Below are 23,768 nucleotides of genomic sequence, written 5' to 3' on the forward strand. Positions count from 1 at the left end.
TGTGCTTTCCATCCACCATTAAAAAGTTAAGGGATTCTGTTTTGTTAGATATCTATTGAAGTCAGTATTTTCTTCACACGAGGTAGCTTTCTAGCAGCACTTTGGGTGTTTTTATCCAAACACAGTGTGGTTTGGCGTGATACCAGGATTGGGCAGGAGTAGGAGGAGAAAAACTAGCTATGTAGGGGAATGGTCACTTTGTTACAGTTAGAGATGGTCTTCTAGCTACAGTAATGGGCTGGGAGAGAAGTATAGGAATTTGAGAACAGACAGCATTTTTATAGGTACGAAGATAGATGTCCAATCTCACTGCTTGTCCATTTCTTCCTAAGTAACAGTGGTTGCTTTTAATGTTCACTAAGCTGTTAATTACTGAAACTGAGAAACTCCGTTCTAACTTGCTAGATGCTTCTAAATTTTTGATTTGGGTATTCTATTATCACTTGGTTGGTTGACTCATTTTATTTTTATTTTTGGTTGGTTGTCTCACTTTAAATTTCCTCTTTATATAAAGAGTTTTTTTCCTAAGAAACAATGAAGTAACAAATAACAAAAAAATAGAGGTTGATGCACAAGATATAATAGGTCATAAGTAGGTGCTAATTTCCCGAAGTCTAAAAATATAAACATCATGCAAAATAAACCTTCAGTTTTACACATGATTTTTTAAAATCCCATTTTTTTTTAAAGTTTCACACTCAGTATAGCTGTATCCTGAGTTGTAGAGCTGTGTAGTTGCCCTACAGTACTTAATCTGGGCAAAGTAAATACAGATGGCACAGTAGACACATTGATACTTTCTATGAATATGTTCTAGTGGAATTCAAAGTATTCTCTAGATTTTAATAGAGTGAAACCACATCTACTCACTTGAATAAAATCAGTCCTTAGGAAGTAAATGTACAAATACTTGTGTTTCCCTAGGCAAGAAATGAGATGGTGTTCTGGGGGCAATTTTCTTGACACTTTGCCAGTTTTTGTATATTTAGGTTTCTGTTCTGAGTCTTTTAAAAAAATCATAATAATTTAATCTGGAATAAAGATTTTTCTCATAAAACATTCCTGAATTAACTAACTATTCATTCTGATTACATTTAAAACTCTTCTGGATCAGATCTTCCCTTTGGCATTGGCTAGACATTCAGAGCACTGTTTTCTATTTTCAAAGATTTTAAAGAACATGAAAACTTTTGCTCTTGGAATTTGGAATGCTTTTTTGGACTAAGCAGGAACTTGCCTGCCCCAATGTCATTACTCTTTTTGAGTATAAAAGCAGGTCTGTAGGGGAACGTTGATTTGGACCTTAAGAATTGCTGATGGAGGAATTTTTTACTTTCTCATTTTTAGAATTAGTTTGGGCCAAGAGTTAGTTTGAAGTTACATTCAAATTCCTACTTTTAATGAGATGAATATTTATAAAAATATGATTTGGCTATCTGTTTTAACTTGGACAATTTTTTTTTGCATTTTTCTATTTAATGCAAGTGAAATAAATCAAGAAAATATTAGGAGGAGAGCATTGAAATAGAAAGACTATAGCTATTCCCAAAGTTAGCTACACATTGAAATCATCTAAGATCTTTAAATGCGGGGGCCAGGCTCCTGCCCCATGATATTCTCATGTAATGGGGATTGGGCGCCATTTTGGCATTGGTGGTCTGAAAGACACTTCAGGTGTTCCTAATGTGCAGCCAAGTTTGGAAACCACTGGTCTGTGGACTATGAGGAACATGTAAAGCCAAAAGCACCAAGCCTTTCAGAGTGTGAGCTATAGACTTGAGGTCTTTGATGTCTGATTGGAGTTAACAGAACTGAAAGGTTATAGGAACTTTTCATTGTTACTGAAATTTAGCTGATTTTGACTGGAATCTGGTCTGATTTTGGATCACAGGATTCTGTTCAAGAGTTGACAAATTTTTCTGACTTTGGGTTTATGTTTTCCTTCGAGTCCTGTAAAATTGTACCAGGGCACAGGGATTTTTTTTTTTTTTTTAAACTGGAAATTCTGGTGCTGTATGTCTTAAGCCACTAAAGAGACAGAAGCAGTGGTGATAGGTATTTGGAGTTCAGACCTCAATTATTTCTAATTTTGAGCCAAAAGTGGTCATTTACAAGTATGGCAAGAAAGTAGTGCCTTCTGTTCCCTCTCTCCCTGTTTTTGTAGCTCTGGAATCCCCATGAGATATTCCTGGAGAGAGGCCTAAAGCCCTAGAGAAGTTGGGTCACAAATACCCTTGCTGGTGTCTAAGAATCCACTTCTAATCAGTCGTAGGGTGTGTGTCTGTAAGGTTTTCCGTGTCCATTTCAAGACCAAAAGTCTCAAATATGGTAAAGCCGTCTGATACTTGTGGAAAGTGGAAGGAAAGGAAGGTAGATTTCTTGGCAGACTGACTGTAAGTGGGTTAGACAATCCAAGGCCAACCCCACATTACGATAACTGTCTCTGAATGCTGGATGGCGGTCCAGGTATTGCAAAAATACCAAAGAAATAAGAGTAAACCTTCACTTCTTTCCTTGAAATGACTTTTCAGCCCATTTTCGGAATAGGAAAAAGCAGTCTAAGTGATATTCCTATAGGTTGGGTGTACATTTTTATGGTATTTGACATGATCAAAATGAGACTCATGTGAAAATAAATCCAAGTGGACAAAGTCAAAATGTTTAAAGGGAGAAGAGTCCATTTTAAGTCAGGATGCTTACTGTGTTGGGAGATGCTTCAGAAGGATGGGGGGGGGGGTGTGGTCCAGGGAAGGAGAGGTGTGGGCTGATGAGTTTAATAAACACTGGGTCTGGACTAATTTTATCCTTTATCTGCAACACATCACATGGATTTCCAAGGGGTCCCCAGGAGCTGGAAAGGGCAGGGAGATGGACACCCACGGCAGATTGATGGGTCATTTTCAGATGGAAGTGATGCTGGCCCCATCAAACCTTGGGCTGTCTTTCACAGACTCGGGCCTGAGAACATACCCCATGTGGTACCCAACAGGGAAAACATTTCTACAAAATCATCCTCTCTCACCCTCCCGCTGCCTGGTCATGACTTTGTGTATCACAGAAGCGGCTGTGAGCTGGGGTTAAGGCTCTGGAGTTTGCTTGCCTCCCCTTGTTGCTCCTGACTGGCCGGTCGGCTCAGCCCCCGAACACTTGCTGGTTAAAAGCCCTCTCTCCATGTCGTCAGGGAGCATAAACATACGCCCAAGACCCTCAGGAACCTTGGAGAACCAACTTTTGGGGACAATGGCTCTTAAGCTTTCTGGTGGACAAGAGGCTTCTTGATACTTGATATTACCAGGAACATGTCCTCATGTCTTGATTCTACCATTAGCGTAAGCTGAGCAGTCTCCAGAAAGGCATCTCTTTAGGAAAAGTAGGACTTGTGATCATATAAGGAAACTGAGCGAGAGGTTTATTTCTTCTGGATAGAGTTCTGTGTGTTTCTTAACTTAAAGCTATCTTCAGAAGGTTCCATATCCATCCCCTCGGGCAGTCACTGCAAAAGTGGGGTAGACCTCATACGTCGTATATGCTGCCAAGTCCTGTCCAAGGGTCACTGCTTGCTTGAGCTGGGCTGCGGACACGGGCGCCGTTGCACTGGGGACAGCGTATCCTGGAGGAGGAGGTGGAGAAAACTTTATCAGAAGCCATGCACATTTGCTCCCTCCTGCTTTATTGTCTTCTCTTGGGAAGACCAAAAGTTAACCTCACTTAAAGCCAAAAGTTAATATGTAGGTTTTTAAAAAGTGAACTCAGGGGACCTAATACCTAAATTCTTTGATTAGGGGACAACATGCCTCAAAGTGAGGTCAGCTGCGTGTACCAGAACTGCTTCATGCTTAGAAAACTGGAAACCCGGGGGAGAGAGTCCAAGAAATGGAAACTTAAGAGGATGCCAAGTTGGTTAAAGCTTGAGATTGAGAACTTTTGCAGAGGCTCTCAGAGTTTATAATGGAGTGGAGGTGATTGACGGGTTGGCCGGGCTGAGGGGTGGGGCTCTGTGGGTCTGCTGCTGGACCCATGCCCCCCACCTAAATGAAATGTAAAAACCATTGCTTTTACTGAAGACATATAAGGAGTGGGTAGACCAGTAGGAACAATTTGGAAAGTTTTAACATGTTTCTGCATAGCACCATACAAGCAAATACCTGGTCTGTTTAATTTAGACCCAACTGTGAAGGGCCAAGACCTCTTGTTTCACCACCAAACTGTGGGGCTTTGCATAGTAAGGAGGCCACCATGCGCGGTCACGTTAGGATGATGTGTGGCTGAGGGACATTCACTTTTAGAGAAAAGGGCATCACCGCTATTGTACAAAAGCAATGTTTCCCTGGTAATGTTTAAGATCAAAGTTAAGCTAACTCTGAGATAATCCAAAAAGTGTGAAGATGACAAGAAAAAGGGGAAAAATTTACTTAAGCAACAAATGGGGTTCTGATTTAAAACAACAACAAAATCATCCATTTGGATTATGTGCTATGGCAGTCATCCCATGCCCAGACACACTGATTTCTTTCTGGTGACTTCTCAGGAAGTGGTGGCAGGAAGCTGGCTGGACTATATTTAAAAAAATTAAATCCACTCGTTGGCTTGGGCACTTTGGCCAGTAATGTTGACTAACGCACTACTGAAGTTTGGTATGTTTTCCAAGGATGTGAGAAATGTGTTACCAATTACTTTCATGACTTTGGAAAGAGTATTTCTAAATAAGTGAGTAAGAAAGACCCACGTGTGAGAGTGCGTGTGCATGTGTGTGTGTCATGTGGATTTTATCTTTGGGAATTCTGAATTTTTTTTTTTCAATTTGGCCACTTTCTTAAGTGCAAGAGTATTTGGACTTTAAACAGATTCTTCCCTTGGAACCTATTATTCTTTGCTTGACTCCACAGCAAAGTTTTAAGAGAGGCTCTCAAATTCTTAGGCATTCCCAGAACAACTCTCATGCCCTAAATATTTTCTACCTCTTGCAGGAGCAAACAGGAGGGAGGACAAGATCAAACATTCTTAGGTGAAAGCGAATTCTTTCCAATGTGCAAGCAAACTGTAACATTCTGACAGGGGCTCATTTATTTTTATAGTACATTAGTTAGCTGTCTTTGGGGAGCAGCTTTCCATGAGACAGGGGCTCAACCTTCTCCAGGAACCGAGAAACCCTGGCACAGGTCCCCAGTAGACGGACATGTCAACACCACATTCTGTGAAAAGTAAGCCTGAGACTGATGGCCCCCAGTCCAGCCCAGGGGACCTGCCCTCTATGGTGGCAGCGGTTGCCTTGGTAACCTCGCGGGGGCGCACGACCCATCTTCCCCATGTTCTCTGGAACAAAGCTGGAATTGAGGTCGTGTTCATATGTGAAATGTGTTTAGTTGCTGGGATGGAAAGCATATTTGCCGTTTTTGAGAAACAAAAGAAAGCGAGAGTGAGCCCAGGTGTTACAGATGAGAGGAATACAGCAGTTCTCACGCCTGAATGTGACCAGCACGTGACAGAATGGACTGATAGAAACGCCCCATGTCTGGGTCCAGTCAGATCTCTGACTTGGTCTTAAGGGAGGTCCGTTGACATAGTGACACGTTGGAGTGACCAATGTCTTCAAATGAAATGAACTTTGGTTGCTAAAAAAAGAATGGGAGTATTCAAGCTAACTGCTAAGGAAGGATCTACAAAACAAATTTCTTATCTGGTCACTTTTAATCTCTAGAGGGTTCATTTTTTAAAATTATTAGCATTTGTCGTAGGTACATAACAAATGGGGAAAAGCCTTTTAAATAGGACCGTGAAGGTGTGCCGATCTACAGAGAGGCTTTATTCTGAACCAACAGCATAGGCTCCAGTCCAAAATTATAGGGCAGATAAATGAAAGCTGATTATCTACATACTGAAAGGTTCTTGCTCACTCTCTGTCTCTCTCATACACACAGTTTTTGACTTAACACAATTTAAGAAAAGTGTGATCTAGAGTGCCTGGGTGGTTCAGTTGTTGGGATCGGCCTTCAGCTCAGGTTATGATCCCAGAGTGCCAGGATCGAGTCCCACGTTGGGCTCCCTGCTGAGCAGGGGGTCTGCTTCTCCCTCTGGCCCTCATCCCACTTGTGCTTGCTCTCTCTCTCTCTCTCTCTCTCAAATAAATAGATAAAATCTTAAAAACAAAAGAAAAATGTGATCTACACATTTCTTTCAGAAAGCAGAGCCATAAAAGTCAGGTTGAGTCAAAGATTCAAGTTCCAGGACTCCTTAAAAGCCAGTTGACTTGGCCCCATTCCTTCATCTTTCCTGTCCTGGGTTCCATCCGCTGAACCTGGCCATTGCGCTACAGCCTACTTCTTGCAGCATCAGGACCATTCCAGGTGTAATAAAACCACGCTGAGCATTTAGGGAAACGCCCGGCAGGCAGAAAAACAACTATTGCTAGGTAGTTCCGAACTCTCTGACCAAAAAAGTCAAAACCCCACCCATCCAGGCACAGAGACTGGTTCTTTCAAGGTCACACAACTGGCTAGACTCCTCTTCTGCTTCCCACTCACTCTTATCTCCTACCTTGATGGTTCCCGCATTTGCCCCGTGTTTTTGGCCACAGAATGTGTAACCAGATTTATTGTGGGTGGAGTTCAAAAACAACTCTCAGAGTTCAGGGTACCAGGGTGGGGGGACTGTTTCTCAAACACCCCGGGGCAGGGTGCCATGTTTCCCACCTGGGAAGGCGGTGGCGGCGGCTGCTGCGGTAGGGGCATCGGCCGCCTCGGTCGGAATGCCCAGCGTCTGCAGGGTGTACTCGGCCGCATAGGTCCTTGCTTCATCCACGTAAGCACTGAGCTTCGGAGGTGTGAAGGGGTGGCTGCAAGGCAGAGACAGGTGTTACCTTTGAGGTGCTGAGATGGGACAAAACCCAAGTCGCTGTTCGTGAGCTAAGAGGAGCTGATGATGGAATTTTATCCGTGTGGTTTTCATTCTCTTTGCATTGAAGACCTCTACAGGTGTATGTGCAGACGACAGCGGGGGGCCAAGAGGACATTCCTGGAGCACACCTGGAACTCACCACATGGCTTTTCTAAGGTACACGTGAAACAGGACGGTTCCTAAAACGTGTACCCAGTCAGGCTCCAGGAGGCGATACTAACCCACAGAGAGGACCTTTGATCCAAAATGTAAGTGACCTCGCATAGGCTGTGGTCATGGATAAAATGGCAATTTCATATGGTTCAACCTAAATACTACACAGATAAAAGAATGGACTCTAGTTCCAATTCCTGTTGCATTTTATGTCTATACTTTTTTACTGGTTGCTTACACTGTGCAGTCTACATTGTGTGAAATTCAGAACCTCTGAGATGTCAGACCCCCCAGATGTCAGACCCCCCTGGGTACGTTCGTCCCAACTACACATCTCAGCGTTTGTGTTTAATGAAACACGAGCGAGCAGTAGACCCAAGTGTTTCGCTTATTGGGGTAGTGATAAAATACACTTGATCTACAAGAGACTCTTATTCTAAAAAGCGTTAAAGATTAGGAATTTGGAGATGTTACCCACATTGCAGGATTCTGGCTGGCCAGGGCAGGAATGGTTATTTTGTATAAAAAAAGTTGTCTTTGATCTTGTCCAATGGCCGAGTGCAGCTGATACACTGGTTGTCCCCAGTTGTTTTTCTGACAAACTTCTTCTAATATCTACGAGTGTGGAAAAAAAAAAAGTGATTGCCCTTTCAAATGTCACATTTGCATGATTTCTCCAGTTTTCAGGGTTTTTAAACTCTAATCTTTAGCATTTAAGCTAATGTTAAGAAAACAGAAAATGCCACAGGGTTTAATGACTCATAAAATTTAAGATGAACTCAACTTGAACTCCATTTAAAATGTTATGTCGATTAATTCACAAAAATCATTTTCACACCATTTATTCTAATACGTTTTTAGTTGAGTTCATTAGCTGTAACTTTTTTACCAATAGTTTAACTTTACGATTTGTTTGATGAATTTATTCCATTAAAAACAGTGGACATTTCAAGCACGCGGCTGCATTTCCTTGTGACTACCGTTAATCCTTCTATTTATAATGTTTTAGAGAAAATAACCTAAGAATATATTTACCTCATGTCATTTGTCATAGGGTTTTAACTTCACGTTTTCATAAAAAATTGAGTTAAAAAGTTTAATGGTTATTAGTTACTGGTGAGCATTAATAGATGGATGTGGACAGAGGCAATGTCTTTATTTGGCAAAATAACACTTCTGGCTGTTTTTACAAAGATCTGAGTTTTACAATCTTCCTGCATGCTTTTTTCTGCCCTTTTTCACTACTCCAAGCTGAATCTTGTCTCCAGGCACCCATTTTTTTTTTTTTCATCCCGTAGTCATTTTCAGTGACCCACCAGCCCCAGTGCTCCCATGAGTCAGCAGGTTCAGGAAATTGCAAAACAGGGCCTCACTGTGAAAAGAATAAGACCTGGGGACAGAACAGTGCCCCGGGCTGACTCCAGGGAACTTCTTATCTCATTGGTTCTGATACGAATCCAGCTGCGATCGCAGGGCATTTTCCAGTTTATTAAATTTGTAGACTGCTCTTATATCCTCTACTGACTTTTGCTTGTTACGACTCTTGGCTCTGTAGCATCTCTTGTTGTCTACAGAATGTTCCCGGAGGGTCCTGGGCACCAGTAGACTGCTTTAGCTGGCAGACATTCTGCCTGCCTCTTTGAGCCTGTCGTGCAAACACGTGCTCAGAGAGTATGGACTCTAACTCCTGACTCTGCTGGGCACATCTGGTCTCCTGGCTCTTGTCTGATGACCTTGACCCTGCCATGGGGTTGTTAAAGCTCTATCTATGTTTTTGCGGTGGCATCACCTGCAGTTTCTAAGCCGTCCTTGTAGAGATGCAGAGACTAAATAAAGAACTTTAATTAGTTAGTTGGGAGAGGTGGTTCCTTACATATCCCTATAAACCATGACCAATTTCTTTTTTTTTTAACTTTTAATTTTTTATTAACATATAATATATTATTAGCCCCAGGGGTACAGGTCTGTGAATCGTCAGGCTTACACACTTCACACCACTCACTATAGCATATACCCTTCCCAATATCTATAACCCCACCACCCTCTCCCTCCCCTCTCCCCCGGCAACCCTCTGTTTTGTGAGATTAAGAGTCTCTTATGGTTTGTCTCCCTCCTGATCCCATCTTATTTCATTTTCTCCTTCTCTACCTTCCCAACCCCCCACGTGACCTCTCAAATTCCTCATATTAGGGAGATCATATGATGATTGTCTTTCTCTGATTGACTTATTTCACTCAGCACAATACTCTCTAGTTCCATCCATGTCATTGCAAATGGCAAGATTTCATTTCTTTTGATGGCTGCATAGTATTCCATTGTATATCTATACACCACCTCTTCTTTATCCATTCATCTGTTGATGGACATCTAGGTTCTTTCCATAGTTTGGCTATTGTGAACATTGCTGCTATAAACATTGGGGTGCATGTGCCCCTTCGGATCACTACATTTGTATCTTCAGGGTAAATACCCAGTAGTGCAATTGCTGGGTCATAGGGTAGCTCTATTTTCAACTCTTTGATGAACCTCCATGCTGTTTTCCAGAGTGACTGCACCAGCTTGCATTCCCACAAACATTGTAGTAGGATTCCCCTTTCTCCACATCTTCACTAGCATCTGTTGTTTCCTGACTTGTTAATTTTAGCCATTCTGACTGGTGTGAGGTGGTATCTCATTGTGGTTTTGATTTGTATTTCCCTGATTCCAAGTGATGTGGCGCACTTTCTCGTGTGTCTGTTGGCCATCTGGATGTCTTCTTTGCAGAAATGTATGTTCATGTCCTTTGCTCATTTCTTGATTGGATTATTTGTTCTTTGGGCATTGAGTTTGATAAGTTTTTTTTATAGATTTTGGATACTAGCTCTTCAACTGATAGGTTGTTTGCAAATATCTTCTTCCATTCTGTCAGTTGTCTTTTGGTTTCGTTGACTGTTTCCTTTGCGGTGCAAAAACTTTTGATCTCAGTGAAGTCCCAATAGTTCATTTTTGCTCTTGTTTCCCTTGCCTTTGGCGATGTTTCTAGGAAGAAGTTGCTGCAGCTTAGGTCGAAGAGGTTGCTGCCTGTGTTCTCCTCAAGGATTTTGATGTATTCCTTTCTCACATTGAGATCTTTCATCCATTTTGAGCCTATTTTTGTGTGTGGTGTAAGGAAATGGTCCAGTTTCATTCTTGGACCATCCATTGGACAGCATGTGGCTGTCCAATTTTCCCAACACCATTTGTTTAAGAGACTGTCCTTTTTCCATTGGACATTCTTTCCTGCTTTGTCGAAAATTAGTTGACCATAGTGTTGAGGGTCCATTTCTGGGCTCTATATTCTTTTTTTTTTTTTTTTAAGATTTTATTTATTTATTTGACAGACAGAGATCACAAGTAGGCAGAGAGGCAGGCAGAGAGAGAGGGAGGGGGAAGCAGGCTCCCTGCTGAGCAGAGAACCCAATGCGGGGCCCAATCCCAGGACCCTGGGATCATGACCTGAGCCAAAGGCAGAGGCTTTAACCCACTGAGCCACCCAGGTGCCCCTGGACTCTCTATTCTGTTCCACTGATCTATGTGTCTGTTTTTGTGCCAGTACCATACTGTCTTGATGATGACAGCTTTGTAATAGAGCTTGAAGTCTGGAATTGTGATGCCACCAACTTTGGCTTTCTTTTTCAACACTCCTCTGGCTATTCGAGGTCTTTTTTGGTTTCATATAAATTTTAGGATTATTTATTCCACTTCTTTGAAAAAAAATGATGGTGTTTTGATAGGGATTACATTAAACGTGTAGATTGCTTTAGGTAGCACAGACAGTTTCAGAACATTTGTTCTTCCAATCCAGGAGGATGGAACATTTTTCCATTTCTTTGTATCTTCCTCAATTTCTTTCATGAGTGATTTATAGTTTTCTGAGTACAGCTTCTTTGCCTCTTTGGTTAAGTTTATTCCTAGGTATCTTATGGTTCTGGATACAATTGTAAATGGGATTGACTCCTTAATTTCTCTTTCTTCTGTCTTGTTGGTGTATAGAAATGCAACTGATTTCTGTGCATTGATTTTATATCCTGACATTTTACTGAATTCTTGTACAAGTTCTAGCAGATTTGGAGTGGAGTCTTTTGGGTTTTCCACATATAGTATCATATCATCTGCAAAGAGTGGTAGTTCGACTTCTTCTTTGCTGATTCAGATGCCTTTAATTTCTTTTTGTTGTCTGATTGCTGAGGCTAGGACTTCTAGTACTATGTTGAATAGCAGTGGTGATAATGGACATTCTTGCTGTGTTCCTGACCTTGGTAGAAAAGCTCTCAGTTGTTCCCCATTGAGAATGGTATTTGCTGTGGGTTTTTCATAGACCATGACCAGTTTCTCACCTGGGTTTAATATAAGAAGCCGAGATCATTCCTCACTCTCTGGCGGTTCTTAGAAGTATTACATGGAATTGATAATGATGATTATTTTTTATTTTCTTAAATGGTTTCTAAGTATTCTAGTTCCTTAATGAGTTTCCTTATTTTATATTTTATCCCAAGATCGACTGGATGACAAGCCTTCATGTTTTCTGGACAATGCTTCACCATGACAGTCAATAGAGTTTACAGTAATAATCTGTTGATTTGTCCGGATCCTCTCATTGGAGTCCCATATGATTTTTGATGACAAAGACTGTATTATGTTCCCTTTTCCATGCCCAGCACCTAACATGGTGTGTGCCTAATAGATGGTTTTTGATCAAAGAAATGAGTGCTGTGTGCCACTCTACTAGGCATCTTTATTTTTAATTGCCTGGGTAGGGTTAGCAGAAACCTTAGATGAACTAATCTGTATGTACAAGATCCCTATTGATCCTACAAAAATAATACTCAGGATGAGCCTTTAGAAAACCATGCTTTCTGTTTGATCACAATCAGAAGGCTACTTCCATGCTGGAGTAAGGATTTTTCCTTTGGGATCCCCTAACTGTATCTCTGAACAACTGGCATGGGTTCCTCAGCCAGTGTCTCTACAGAGTGCCTGGCATGGACTGCACAGCCCCAGGCAACAGGCTCAGGGTTCACACAGATCCTGTTTTGTTTTATTTTTAACCCTGTTATTCACTTTCCACCCTGGGACAGCTTTTATGACTTCAAATTTTCCAATAATAAAAACCCCAGCCTCATGTGGAAACCTGGAAACTTGGAGCTGTGGAATAAAAGCATTACAAAGTCACCATCATGTCCCTCCCCAAGCAAAATCCTCGTGGGAGACCTAATGAGATATGACCGATGGCATCTTAACATTAATACAAATCATGACATCACCAGAGGTGGTATGGTGTTTTCTCTCACACAGTGTTTCCCATAGAAGATGTCTAAGTGTCCTATTCATTTCCTGTCATGAATATTCCCCATTAGCCAACTCCTTCAGAGCAGGTATTAATTTTGAAATAGGGTCTTTGCTTCATGTTATTTTCATGTAAGATATCAGTTGATAATTCTTAATAGCTCTCAGAATCCTCACATTCCATTTTGTTCAGATTATTTAGGAAATAGAAGAAAGCCTGTGATGGAACAGTGGCCCTCAAGGGGCAGCATTCTCTCGCTGTATGTTATGCTGATTGGCCACTTGACCTCTTTAACCCAACCAAACCAAACAATAACCCAAGGAGGGATCAAATCAGATCATTTGATGAAAGGCAAATGTGGATGGTCTTTGGCTCAACAGAAGGAAACTTATCTCTGGAATAACATTACCTACCTGGGGAGCAAGTTTAATTCCTTGAGGTTTTAAAGTGACAGGATTCATTGGGGTGAGCTCCATTCCAGGTAACATGTCATAGAGTTTGTCTTCTCTCTTGTCTCCCTTGACCTGGTATCCACGACCCAGGCCTGTATAGGCCAAATAGCCCCGGCCGGCCAGTCCTCTCACTCCCGCGGCCCCTACAGGTACATTCATGTAAATTTCTAGGAATGTAAGAAGGCATTAAACTGAATCAAACCACCAGAAGATCACCCTGAATCTTACTGTAATGGAAAAGTTAGCCCAAGTCACATTGATCATTGCCCTCAAGATGCATAGAAAACTCTAGGATTCTAATATAATGAAACTCAACATAGAGTTCACAGTAAGTGTCTTTGTTTTGTTTTGTTTTGCTTTTGTTTTTGTTTTTTAAATCTGTGGAAGAAAGCCATATTGTCAAAGCTACTGATAAATGCATGAGCAACTTTAAAACTTTGGCACAGAGAAAAAAATTGTAATTTATATCTTCGGTTGATCTTTTGTTGACATTCCTCTATAGATTAATAAATGTTGGGAAGGTATTTAAACATCCCAGCATGGTATGACCACATGTATTAAAATAAATCTTGCATTTTTTATCATTGATCAGTAGATCAGAAATGAATTCTAGCTTCCCCAATAATCCCAACCCCAATGATCGGTTGGGAAACATTGACCATTTAGAAACCATGTTTATTGGTTCACTATTTTCTGTTTTATGTTCGGACAATTTGAGGCTTTTATTTCCACTGAGTTTCATTAATAGATTCCTTTTGATTTTTTGTTTGCTATCTTACTACTTTGATTTCCTATTGGTGGTGTAAAGTGATAAAAAAAATTAAATTGATTACCCTTCATCCATGAATATCATTCTTTGATTCCTTTCTTGTTATAAGGTGTTTTTCCCCTTAGAGTGAAAATTGGTTTTTTTCCTACATTACAACTGGTTGGCAATTTATATTTAATGTATGGATTATTTTACAATATGATTTCAGATTATAAATGCACAATACTTCAACGACATAATTTGTCATCACATAGATAAATATCCTGGAGAATAACCTGATGATTATAATTTTGGGTGGAGTGATTTTATTATGATTATGGAACTTTTAAGGCTGTTGAAGACTAGAGCTTCTAGGATGGTCAATTCAGTTTTCCTGAAAAATAGCAAAACACAGTAAGATAATTGTTTTCACAGTGATCTGGATATGCCCCTTTGCTTCTAAGTAAAACCCAAGGATAGAGTTAAATACAATTTATTGCCGAATTGCCCAGAGTGGTGTCCTATTTGGAAGATAGAACTGGCATTCTTTTGGCATTAACTCTATCCTAGCAGAACCATTCAGAAGGATCCCCTTAGGCAGAGACAGGGTAGTTTATTCAAAATAAAAATGCTTTCCTTAACATCTATATTGTTTGAACTGAGCCCAGAGAACTGGGTGAACACTTGGAATTTCTATAGGATTACATAGGAAAGATTTATTGTTTGGTAGTTAGTCTTTCTTCTATTTGGACTTTACTATTTAGTTCCCCATATCCTGGAGAAATAGGTTGATTTCCTCGACAGTGTGGCCTTTTAGAAGGCACAGCATGTATTTCTGGGGAAGGTCAGCTGAAAGTATCTCATATATCTGTTAGAATACGTATGGTATTTTGTGATTATGTATGAATTTGATGCCACTGAGTTACCGTCAAATATACCTGTTTTTTGCTATTTGAGATAATTGGTTTCCATTGGACCACCCTGCTTTCACTTGGGTTTTCTAATAAGTCCCATATGACTGCAGTATAGTGGTCCAGTGATAAGAGAGAAGCTAACTACTTAGTCTGAACAAATTTTATGGGCCCAGACAACGATCAACTGTATGCATTAGACCCATTTGTGCTATGTTCTGACCAAGGTTTTTCAATAACCAGTTGTAATGTGAAAAAAGATTTTTATGGAAGGACAACTACTGATATAATAATTCTTGATTTTTCATAAATGATTTATTTCCCAGTCCTTTTCTCCCAGTGGGTCCATCCCATTTGTCTAAGGCTATGGCAATACAAATCATTTGAAATTGTAGAGTTATTCTAGAGCAAGCATTACCTCTAACAGAAGGGGCTCGGATAATGGCCCTGTTGCCAAGGTGTCCTTTGGTGGCTGGGAAATGAAGGCCAGGGATTGCTGCATAGGCCTGAGGAGCATAGAAGACAGGAGCTCCAAGGTAGGTTGTGGTGGGATCATAAACATGGCCCAGAGAGTAGGTGTACTCTCCTTGCAGCATGGTGCCTCTTCCACCCGTGCCTCGGGTGTACCTAACATAACTGTCTTTATCCACTGGTTTGGCTAGTGTCACTTCAATGGGGGAACCATCCAGCACCTGTCGTAGAGAGCAAAGAGGAATCAACATGAGAAGATATGAAGACAGTCAAGTGTGCCTAAGCCCTGGTCTCTTGGGTGTTAGTCAATCTGACAGTCTGGTCACGGTCTCACTTATACATATCTTGTCTCTTCATGGGTTCATGTTCATGTGCCAGTTGAGTTTTCCTGAGTGGTTTTGTTGGAAAATTGCATATAATATGCGACAGGTTTGATGCGAACAAACTGGGCACCGACCCCTGACATTCAGGTTGTAAATTTTGTGATACAGTCCCTGTGACAGAGAATTATGTGAAAGTTTTACACTATATATGTTTTAAGTTACATATTATATAATTCTAAGAAATTTTAGGTTCATAATGGGTGGAATATAATGTCTACTACTTAGCACAGCACAGGGAAGTTGGTAGGAAACCAGTAAGGAAATCTTGTCCATTGTTAACACTGTGGCAGGGATGGCCTTGTCAGATCTTTTGGGCCACCTGCCAGCTAGACGGTTTACTCCTTAGAGCAGCCAGTGAAAGGTAAGTTTCACTGGAAGAGAAGAGAGGCTTAAAAGAGGTGGGAACTGGCTGGGATGGCAGGGGCAGTACTGAGATTTCTCAGGTCACATACATCTTAAAACTTGTCCTCAAGGATTATTGGAGAGGTTCTGGTTGTTTGTTTGTTTTTCTAATGCAAGTTTTGGACAGTTTGCAAACAGATCCAGATATTGGCGAGAAGGGCTGTGGGGAGAGCTGCACGCATGACTCACTTTCCCATATGGCTTGCGTACATAAGAGTCAAAGAAGTCTCTCAACAAATGCTTGAAGGATTGAGATAGTTCTTATTGATGAGACAAGGTGTTGTGAGGAAGCACTTGTAGCTTCTTCTGTGTAAGATTAGTATAAGCCTCTATTTTTATAAAGAAAGCAAGTAATATGAAACATTCCCTCCAGAATTCCCTGTCATGGCTGCTCACCATTTTGTGAGTGCTCAGTGGTTCTGAGACCATTGAGGTTTGCTGGCCAAAGTTGTGCTTCCCGGTTGTCACTTGTTCCTAGTTTCATATATCGGCCTGATTTTCTAGGAGCAGGAGCCAGTATTTAACATATTAGCTGGAATACACTGAGAGAGAGAATCCTGATGAAATTCAACTATCTCACACTGGTGTCAATGTTATTAGAAGAAATAGATCTGAGTGTCCAAAGGAACAGAGTGGTATTACATATAAGAATTTTTATCTTCATGTGGGATATATATACAATGGAATACTATGCAGCCATCAAAAGAAATGAAATCTTGCCATTTGCGATGACATGGATAGAACTAGAGGGTATTATGCTTAGCAAAATAAGTCAATCGGAAAAAGATAACTATCATATGATTTCCCTGATATGAGGAAGTGGAGATGCAACATGGGGGGTTTGGGGGGTAGGAAAAGAATAAATGAAACAAGATGGGATCAGGAGGGAGACCAACCATAAGAGACTCTTAATGTCACAAAACAAACTGAGGGTTGCCGTGGGGAGGCGGGTAGGGAGAGGGTGGTGGGGTTATGGACGGTGAGGAGGGTATGTGCTATGGTGAGTGCTGTGAAGTGTGTAAACCTGGCAACTCACAGACCTATACCCCTGGTGCTATAATACATTGTATGTTAATTAAAAAATTAAAAAATTAAAAATAATTTTTATCTTCAGTCCTGTCTGGAGGAAGGTGAGACACCCAAATAGACCTCTGCTTCTAGGTCCTTCCATATCCAGAGACATTTTTAATGGAATGGTTCTTTACTGCAAAGCCAGATTTAGTGTGGTAATAGATTTTTTACTGCATTTATCTGTCCCTGTAATAGTGTTTCAAACTTAGTATTGTATTTTAGTTATTTGGTCTAGATGTTTCAAGAGATAGGACGACATCTTATTAATCGGTGTATTCCCAAGCCCAGCAAAATTCCTTGCACATCACAGACATCCACAAGTTATTTGCAGAACAAATGAACAATCAAATGCAAAGCTTAGTTCATCACCTTTCTCTCTAAGTAGGTTTCCTTTCCTGGCTTCCCTGACCACATCATCATGGTCTCCCATATTGAAAAGCAATGACTCTTGCTCACTCCAACATCCAGTCATTTCCTGGGTGTTTTGAATTCATCCCCCATAGCCCTGTGTGGCGCTTTCTCCTACTTTGTATTCCTGCCCTTGGTCAAGCCCTATTTCTTCCTATTTGCGTGACTATAATAGCTTTTCAAAAAGTTCCAATGATACCTCTCTTCCTACTCCACAAAATTACAACTCTTAGTACATTCATTTCCCTAAATTGTATGTGATAATTACTCCAATACACAAAAAGCTTTTGAGTCGCACCCTGTCTGATAGGTCAACTATTAATATGCATATGTATACTCAAGCCTTACATAGTTCCTAGGCAAACTTACTTTTCATGTTCCCATGCAACATTATAGTTAGATATAATTATAATATTTGGTACATATTTTAAGATTTTGAATATATATTTAACCTTGATATATATGTACACATTGCTATAAAAATATCTAACTAAAAACTGGGAACAATTTGAATATTTTTCCATTGTGATTATTTCAATGTAACTATTTAGCACATAATTTATGACTGACAGTTCCTTCTCAGCAATTGTCATGTATCCTCAGGAATGTTTTCAAATTGAGAAATGAACCTACAGATTGTTTTCAAGGTAGTAACAATTTTATGATATTAAATGTAATCACCAATGAAGACTAAATCATGTTTTGCTTCAAGGACATGTATTTAAATTTGCATTCAATTTTTGCTTTACAGTTTTTGTGTTTTGGAGGCAGTGTTTTTTTTTTTTTTCCCCCCCTCCAGACATATGGAGGTTCCCTAAACCCAGCCACTTGTGACTAAAGGACCTGCTCCAGAGGTGCTCCCTTAGCCCCTGGCTGTGTCCTTTGGCCAAAGATCCCTGCTTCTCCAAGGAGACCTGCTCTACACAGCCCTCTCTTAGTGAGGCTTCCCATTATGTTTCCTGCCCCCTGTTGCCTTGATTCTGGTGGCACCCTGAGCTTCGGTTCCACCTCTCTTCAGTTCCCTCCCCCACACTCACCCTTCTGTCCTTAGTCCTTTCACCATCCGTCTGCTGTTAAGACTAACTGTTCAAAGCCAGACGGGCGACACGGCCCTACGTGCGTGATGTTCTAACTGAATCGGTCTACTTTCACTGTTCCTCAGTCATTTCCTGCTCTTTCCAAATTCTATGTCTCTGAGACTGCCTCTCCATGTCTGTGGTTCTTTCCTTTGGGAATTCTGTCCAATTTTTATCACTTCTCATGGATACCATCTTCTCATCTCCATGAAGATTTACTGATTCCTTCAGACTTTCTCACCTCTCTATCTATAAATGTAATGAAACTGAACTTGTTTGGCTGAACCATGAAAGATGTTTGTGTACCCATTCTAGTCCTCTGTAAACTTTTACCTTGGTGACAAGTATCTCTCTCTCTCTTTTTTTTTGTCCCAGACATTGTTTAGCAAAGTAAGTTGTCTATAGAAAGGTTTTAATGTTTATTGCATTAATAAGTAAATATGATCTTGGTTTCTATGTACAAGTCAGGAGAAAGGATTTTAGAAGCTAATTTTCCCCTCACCCCACTCTTGGCAAGGGGAAGAGACCCAGAGCCTTCCAGAGTAGGAAAGGCAAACTCTGAGGGCAGAATGACAACAGAATTGGCCTGTTTTCTGGTCTTCAACCTCCAAAATACTACAGAAATGAGGTGATAATCTCTTGAAGTAATGAGAGAAAACTGGGCCTGAGAAAAATGCCCTGAAATAAGGTACTCCAATCATCCACTTTGTAGGGAAATTGAGAGCCAGGGACTTGTTCAAATCTCCCCAAATTAGAGGTAGAGCCAGACACATGAGCCACATCTGCATTGTGTTTCTGTCACTTCTCTTGTGTTCATCTTCAATGGACCCGTGCAGTCTTGTCAGAAGTGGAGAAAGCCTGAGGGACACAGACTTGCAGGATTGTTCTTCTGAATAAAGTTTACACAACACACTTGTGTGAAACCTGTGTGCGTGTGTGTGTACGTGTTGTTCTACCTTACCTTCCCATTTAAAGCCTTCATAGCCTCTACTGCATCTTCTCGATTACTGAAGTGCACAAAAGCATAGTCTCGAATCTTCTTTACCCTCTCCACAGCACCTAGAAACAAAGTAGCCCCATTAGCAAAAACTGAGAGAGCCCTGAGAATGATTTGATTTTTTTTTCTCTGGGAGACTCATTACTTAGCTAAGATCTTAGTGAGAATATTCACTAGGTCCAGGTTTACAATTCTACACATCCAACAGAAATTTATTTGTATATTTTTTAACATGCCCTATATTTTGCCTTATTGTTATCAATTAGAGTTTCCCACCTCCTAGGTTATAAGATCCTTAAGGATAGAAGCACTATCTTCTGGCATATCTTCTGGCATTTTATGTCTGGCATAAAATGTAAAAGATAGTAACTTATACTCAGTGAAATATTCACTGAACTGATTTGAACTTAACTATTAGACATCCTATAAATCTCTACTTAGGCGATTACCTTTTAAAATTTTATGGCTTTTCCCCAGAAAAATGTTTCATCTTTTGATTTATGGAATAAAACTTTAGAATTAGGAAAGACTTTAGTGATGATTTACTTTAAGCTTTTTAAAAAATTTATTTGGCCTTAATGTAAGTATTTTTAACTTAGATTAGGAACCTAGGGTTCTGACAAGGGAAGTGAGATTCATAAGAGTTGACACTGCTAGGAACCCGAACGCAGATCTCTTAACTGCTTATCTGATGTTCTTTTGATTAAAAAAAAAAGTAATTCTGGACACTGGGGAGGGTATGTGCTATGGTGAGTGCTGTGAATTATGTAAGACTGAAGATTCTCAGACCTGTACCCCTGAAACAAATAATACATTATATGTTTTATAAAAAAGTGGTTTCTGAAAGAATATCAGAAAACCAAGACAGTTCCTTGCAATGCTGTTCATAATATTTAAATGTTGGAAACAATGTAGATATTCACTAACTCTACCTTGAGAAATGTCTTTTATAGAAGCACTCTTGGAGTGCTAGAGAAGCAAAAGGATCAGCATAAAGACATAACTTTACCGCTGTTAAAATAGCAAAAATAAAACCACTCAAAGTCTATTCTCATGAGATTGATTATACCCAATACATTCATATCAAATAAAATGAGTATTTAAAGAGAACAAATAGGGGGCGCCTGGGTGGCTCAGGGGGTTCAAGTCTCTGCCTTCGGCTCAGGTCATGATCTCAGGGTCCTGGGATCGAGCCCCGCATCAGGCCCTCTGCTCAGTGGGGACCCTGCTTCCCCTTCTCTCTCTGCCTGCCTCTCTGCTTACTTGTGATCACTGCCTGTCAAATAAATAAATAAAATCTTCAAAAAAAAAAAAAAAGAACAAATAGACCTATGTATACTTACGTGGAAAGATTTAAGACCTATTGTTAAATTTTAAAAGTTTGTAAAATAGTAAGTATAATACTCAGACATTTATGTTTTTAAAATCCCAACCCATGTATGTGCACACATAAATAAGGATATACACACAGAAAGAGAACTGGAAAGACAGAGATCAAACTGTTAAAATAGAGATTACTTCAGGAATGGGGAGAAAATTTGGAGAGAATAAAGGGAAACTTCATATTTTAATTTATATGCCTTGGTATTTTGCAAACATTTACAATGCTTATTATTTGTGTAATAAGAAAATAACAAATCAACCTAATCTATTTTTATATAGAGGAACTGCTGCATATGTTGATGGTAACATGTATAAAAAAAAGTTTTACCAAACAGTTGAAACTTACATTTTATTATTAAAATATTGCTAGAAAATATTGTTGATTACACAGTCTTAAGAGTAAGTTATTCTTCTTGGAGTGAAGATGAAATGGACACTTGTGTAACTTGTTATCAGTTAATCGTTTAGCATGCCAATTGTCGTCGTTTAGTGACTCTGACTCAGGGGTGTCTCCAGAGACTGCATTCCTTCTCTTATCCTAATCACCACAAAGAATCTATCATGGGATCTTCCATAGGAAGGACGAGAAAAGCAGATAAGAGTTCTCCTTTGTCCTCTCCTATCAAGGTTCAGTTATCTATCTTCTAGATCACAAAGGCAATTTGACTTTTTACTCTGCCACAATGGTTGGATGGCTGTAAGTTGTCCTCTTTTGGAATGATGGCAGGGCTGTAATGCAGGGATCATTGAAAAATCTGGGGTAATCCTCTCATCCCTCAGCGTCCAACCCTTGACTTCTTATGTTGTCCAGGGCACAACTGTCTGGCAAGGCTGAGGAAGTACATGAAGGTATTTGAGACCATGAAGCAGGGGCCGTGGAATTAACCGCCCTTCCAGCATGGTCTCTTTAGTCCTTCAGGATCGGGTAGGGTAACTACCATGACCTAACCCCATGGCTTGTCCTGGTCATTGAGAAATGAAAGGGGAGGCCAATGAGGGTCTCTATTTTTCCAGTCTTGGCTCCATTCATTCTTCAGTGCTGTCCTTCATCTAGGCTCCTCTGGACCATTAGCCCCTGAGCACAGGATCTGGTTCAGGGGTGTCCTGGTATTGTCATCACCAAGTCCTACCTAGTACCGTGTGTGCAAAGGCTGCTCTACAAATAATAGAGGGGAAGAGCAATTATTACCAGTCAATTCCCACTCCAGTTTCCAGCACTTACATTCGTTAGGTGGCATTTCGGATGGTTATGGATCTAAATGTTCCCCAGCTCTGCTCGCAGGTAACGAACCTGGCTTGGATTTTTAAGCTAGGCTGTTCAGCTGCACCTGACTTTGGAAATCTTAATGAATGAAGATCTAGCCTCATGAAACAAGTTAGAAAGGGAGCATGGTTTTTCCTACAATAGTGTTCACCACGTGGCCTATGATGGTATGGCCCCTCTTCAGTCTGCAGGAGTTTGCTTACTGATGGACCATCACTTGGTAGAGGGCAGAAGCCATAAAATATCAGTGGTCATCATCAGCAATGATGTAAAAGACTCCAAAGTCGTAATGTAGGAAACTGGAAAAATATTACTTGGTTCATGATCCACTTGTCAGAAATGCATCAATTACCTCATGAGAAACACGCCGCTATCTGAAGGCCATGGTTCTCAGAATGCAGTCCTCTGAGCAGCAGCCTTAGCTCCCCACCGGAACTCAGGAGAAATGCTAATGCCTGGCCTCCTCGACCGCCACCCTGGACCCACTGATTCAGAAACGCCCAGGGGAAGAGCCCGCAATCTATTTTATGCTCTCTTGATGATTTGGATGTGAAACTGTTTTAGGGAAATCAGATTTTGTAGAATGACTATAATTGGAATTTCAGCAGATAGCCTTAGGCTACACAGGGAAAAACTGAGGTTTTCAGCTCCAGTTTCTGTTCTGATCATCAGTTATTTCTCTGAATGTCAGTAGAGTATTTTTAGGTTAATCAGGGTTAAAATAATAGGGTCAAATATTTGCCAGGAATATTTAGGCTCCTTTGAGGGATCCAAACTTTCAATACGGTGTTTAAGGGGTTATTTTCCTATTCTCTCTGGAAATTTTCCTAGGTAAGTATAAACACACCCTTTCCACTGGAAAATAAACTAGTCAGCTCTGACTTTTTCTTCCTAATACAGCAGGTGTCTGCTACTCCTCTACCCTCCATAGTTTATATTCTTTTGTGCAGTGCCAAGAAGCAGCCACAGGTCACTATAGAGCCTTGAGTTGTGCCACCAGAGGGGGAGAGGAGGAGAGAGGGAGAGAGAGCCTGCATTTATTATTTTCACTATAACTAGGATGACACGAGCTCATCTCTCCCTTTAATGGGATAAACTGGTGACCAGGAGACTAGGACAGGAAGCAGTCTTTGAGTCATTTCTCATTCCAGCCTTTTCCAAAAAGCAAAAACAGAACAAAGCAAAATGGTAATGTTTTAATTAGATAAAAGGGAGATATATATTTTGCAACTGTCATCACCATGTGTTTCTAGAACCTCTTCGTGAACCAAAACTGAAACCCTGGATCTATTAAATAATCATTTCTGAGTCCTTTGTCCCCTGTCCCTGGGCAGCCACTGTGATTATCTATTCTTCAGGACCCAGGGTGTCGATTCCCCCAGTGATGGCGTTATTTTGTATTTCCGTGTACAGGGCACGTGGTTCTCTCTGCTCCAACTTCTCCCAGCATCTGTGTCATCATCTTTGATGAGCGCTACTACTACTGTGATTGTTATTTTGGCCAGGGGGCAATGTTTTGGTGTTGCATTTCCCAGGTGAATAGCGAGTGACGTTGAACATCTTTTAATGTGAGTGTTGACCTTGTGTCTACAGCAATAGCGCAACATTGTTCATTGGACAAATATACATTGGAGTTTTTATTTCATTTTTGGTAGACGTATTGTTTGTAGATGTTTTCTCCCATTCTGCGAGTTGCTTTGTCAGTGTTGAGATGTCCTCTGGTGCAGTTTTTTTTTTTTTTCAAAGATTTTATTTATTTATTTGACAGACAGAGATCACAAGTAGGCAGAGAGGCGGGCAGAGAGAGAGAGGAGGAAGCAGGCTCTCCGCTGAGCAGAGAGCCCGATGCG

The 23,768-nt window shown here is 40.6% G+C and overlaps 1 protein-coding gene across 2 annotated transcripts in view; it reads right to left on the reverse strand.

The window, feature by feature from the left end:
• Positions 1 to 558: 558 nt before the first annotated feature.
• Positions 559 to 23,768, reverse strand: part of A1CF (APOBEC1 complementation factor) — a 79,013-nt gene continuing 55,803 nt past the window's right edge. Inside the window, exons 7-12 of one of the 2 annotated variants that reach the window (XM_059397426.1) lie at positions 19,236 to 19,333; positions 14,882 to 15,155; positions 12,766 to 12,947; positions 7,526 to 7,662; positions 6,690 to 6,832; positions 559 to 3,610 (exon numbers count right to left, since the gene is read on the reverse strand). In XM_059397426.1, coding sequence (XP_059253409.1) covers positions 3,459 to 3,610; positions 6,690 to 6,832; positions 7,526 to 7,662; positions 12,766 to 12,947; positions 14,882 to 15,155; positions 19,236 to 19,333 — 986 coding nt within the window. In that variant the 3' untranslated portion in view covers positions 559 to 3,458. Of the gene's footprint in view, positions 3,611 to 6,689; positions 6,833 to 7,525; positions 7,663 to 12,765; positions 12,972 to 14,881; positions 15,156 to 19,235; positions 19,334 to 23,768 lie in introns of both variants that reach the window. The other variant, XM_059397425.1, reaches the window with a different exon arrangement.

Source organism: Mustela nigripes, chromosome 4, assembly GCF_022355385.1.
Source record: "Mustela nigripes isolate SB6536 chromosome 4, MUSNIG.SB6536, whole genome shotgun sequence".
NCBI classification, from domain to species: domain Eukaryota; kingdom Metazoa; phylum Chordata; class Mammalia; order Carnivora; family Mustelidae; genus Mustela; species Mustela nigripes.